General features: G+C 46.0%; 1 protein-coding gene across 1 annotated transcript; it reads left to right on the top strand.

The window, feature by feature from the left end:
• The first annotated feature begins 886 nt into the window (after window positions 1-886).
• LOC109168731 lies at window positions 887-1,774 on the top strand. Its single transcript, XM_019317710.1, has one exon. It carries the CDS (start codon window positions 887-889, stop codon window positions 1,772-1,774), a length of 888 nt encoding a protein of 295 aa, XP_019173255.1.
• The last annotated feature ends 1,488 nt before the right edge of the window (window positions 1,775-3,262 follow it).

Raw genomic sequence — 3,262 nt, 5'->3', positions numbered from 1 at the left:
CATTACGTGAATGTGAATTTCCTTGCTTATATGCACGTCTTTGATGAACTCTACCTTGTGAATGGTAGGTTGCATCTATATTGTGTTGTTCCTTGTTGTTTGTGATTTGTTGTCTTGTTGAGGTTGATGATCCTCGTTCTTGTTGAGAGTGTGATGATTCTTTGATGTTGATCTTCTTTTGGCTTTCAAATGACTATATACTGTATTCCTCAGTCTCAAATGGTTTTGATTATATCTATCTATATACTATGTTATTTAACGCGTATTGATGGGTTACCAGCATTATTTGCTGACCGGGTGTTATCCCTTATCTTTTACAGGTTTTGCTTAGTTGTGGAGCGCGCTAGTCGTTGTTAGTAGCTAGTGTAGTTCCCCCTTCCTTTAATTATTATGTTTTGGGCCTGTGAACCTTAGATAGACGTGTCATGTGTGCCCTAGACAGTATGTTGTTTTTGATGGATTGTTGTAGACTTAGCCTATGCACCCATGGTTTTATGGGTGTGGCATAACACCTTTCCCGGTTTTTGATAGCTTCTGCTTTATGTTGATTGATGTTAGTTTGTTTATCTTGAATTTAATTTTAAAAAAGTTGGTAAAAATCGGGGGTGTTACAGTTGGTATCAGAGCCTAGGTTTGAGCCTAGGATGTTAAGAGTTGAATTTTCAGAAGTTAAGTGTGAATTAAAACTCTAAGTTGACCTTTAAGTGCCTAAGTGTTAGGACTGAAGATTCTTAGGACACGCGGTGAGATGTGAGTTTTCTTATCGTTTGTTGTGTTTTTCTTATTGTTCTTGTTTAGTTGTAGTTTCCTCGTTTTAAGTGCTGGGTAAGGGTCCGCAGCTTTCTCGTGTTGTGCCGTAACCGTGTTGTTTATGTAGAATCTCGCTATGGCTCCGCCTCGCCACCGTGCCCGTACACCGGAGACGCCCACAAATGAGCAGCTGGCTCAGAACCTACAGCAGCTGACTCAGACAATGCAGACGTTGAGCGATGCCCTCTTGCACAAAAACAACCCTACTCCGCCGCCGCTAGCTGGGAATCGAGATGTGGGCCGCTTAGTTTCGGGGCATAGGCCGTCCGTCTTTGCTGGATTAGAAGACCCTGTTCTGCTTGAGGAGTGGATCAGGTCCTTGGACAAGATTTTTGCCGTAGTGGGTTGTCTGGACGACCTCCGCGTCGAGTTGGCTACGTTCTACTTTAGCCACGAGGCGAATCTTTGGTGGGTGCATGAAGGACCGACGTGGCTAGAAGAGCCAGGGTTCGATTGGTCGGCTTTGAAGGATAAGTTAGGAGAGAGATTCTACCCGTCCCACGTTAGGGCGGCCATGTACGAAGAGTTCCTGCATCTCCAACAAGGGTCATCAACCGTGGTGGAGTACCACAAACGCTTCCTCGAGTTGGCTCGCTATGCGCGGATGTTGGTTCCCACCGAGTTGGCTAAGGTGGAGAAGTTCGTTGCGGGGCTCAACTATGAAGCCAGGAAAGCTTTGATGGTGAACGGGCCTAAGACGCTCAATGAGGCTTATCTGAGTGCAGCAGATCTGTACCGAGTGCAACAGCTTCAAAGGGGATCTAATGAGTTGGCTAGGAAGAGAAGCGAAGGGAGTGGATCTCAAAGTTTCAAGAGGACAAGGCAAGATTTTAGAGCAAGACCAGCTCCTTCTCAGCCCCAGGGACCGGCTCGGACCGATTTTGGAGAGAGAGGGAGACCCTTCGGATGCAAGAGATGTGGGAAGGATCACATCGGAAAAGATTGTCAGGGTAACGCGCTCTAGTGCTTCAAGTGTGGGGAAAGCGGCCACAAAGCTTTTGATTGTCACCTCCAGTCCAACCAGAGAGCCTTGCCATCTAGCGCCAGATCCGGAGGACCACCAGGAGGGAGTTCCGGTCTTGGCTCGGGAGGGACGAAGCCTTTAGGCAGGGTGTTCGTGATGAGCAGGTCGCAGGCTGAGGCCGAGGGCATTCTGGAGGAGGAGGCTACAGGTGTCCTTCTTGAGCCTACCTTTTTACCTTGAGATGTACCCTTTTTGTGTGGTTTTCCTTGAGCCTACCTTTTTACCTTGAGATGTACCCTTTTTGTGTGGTTTTCCTTGTTACCTTTCTTTGAGTGAATTACCCCTTGTGGCTTGATTGTTCCTTTTGAGTTGTTAACCTTAGTTTATAGATCCCGGGGTAGTTAAGCTTAAAAAGTTAGGAAAAGTTTAATTTGTAATTAGTGAGTTTTAAACCCAGGCTTTAAAGTTTCTAAGCCATACCTTAAACCATCTACACCAATTGTGTTTCTTGAACTTTTTTCCACATAAGTTCCTTTTAACCTTTTTCTCTAAACCTACCCAAAAATCCCCAAATTAAAATCTTCTTTTTCCAAATTTTCCCCAAAACTCTTCCCTCTTTTTCTTTCTCTCCGACCCGTGCGCAGCATCAGCCGAGAACCCACCCCCTGTCGCTCTCCTCTGCCCGTCGCCCTACCAGCACCGCCGACCACCACCCGTCGCCGTCCGCCGTAGCTCATCGCCGCCACAGCAGTTCCGCGCCGCCGCCATGTCCTCGCCGGTGAAGCAGGCCGAAAGGGAAGAAGAAAAGGGAAGAAAAGAGAAGAAAAGAAGAAAAAGGAAAAGCTTTGGTTCTACTTAATCTTTGACATCTCATATCATGCCTAGAAGGTCAAAAACCGCGAGAAGAGTGGCGTGGGTGGATGCCCATTACTCGGTTTTGGAAGGTAAAGCTTTTGACCCCGAACCTTTTTCAAGCTCTATGTTGGAATTGTTGAATTATCAAGGCTTGTTAGATGGGTATCTTGCGATTAGAACCGAGACCTACCCAAGTTTGGTGAAAGTGTTCTATCGTCACATGAGTGTGACTAAAGAGGGGGGAATGTTGGAAATCACCTCTAAAGTGGGAGGTATGAAAATTTCCTTGACTGAGAAACGGTTGGCTCAGCTCTTGAGTTTGACGACCACCAGGGTCTCACAGTACAGTGGTGATTCTTGGATTGTGACAAGTAACTTGAGCTATCAGAATTATTTAAGCTTTTTGTTAGGTAGGACAAGTGGTTTTACCCAAGCCACGAGGCCATAAAGGAAATGGCTTTCTGCTGAGCAAAAGATTTTGGAAATGCTTGTTGCCTAACAACAATAAAAGTAATTTGTTGGGAAAGTTGGAATGCACATTTGCCTTTTACCTGAAATACAAAGTGAAGTTCAATCTGCCCTCCTTGATGCTGCAACACATGGACTACTGTAGGGACCATAACCGTAAAAGCC

Source organism: Ipomoea nil, unplaced genomic scaffold (assembly GCF_001879475.1).
Source record: "Ipomoea nil cultivar Tokyo-kokei standard unplaced genomic scaffold, Asagao_1.1 scaffold3226, whole genome shotgun sequence".
Lineage (NCBI taxonomy): Eukaryota > Viridiplantae > Streptophyta > Magnoliopsida > Solanales > Convolvulaceae > Ipomoea > Ipomoea nil.
This window is presented reverse-complemented; position numbering and strand designations above follow the sequence as displayed.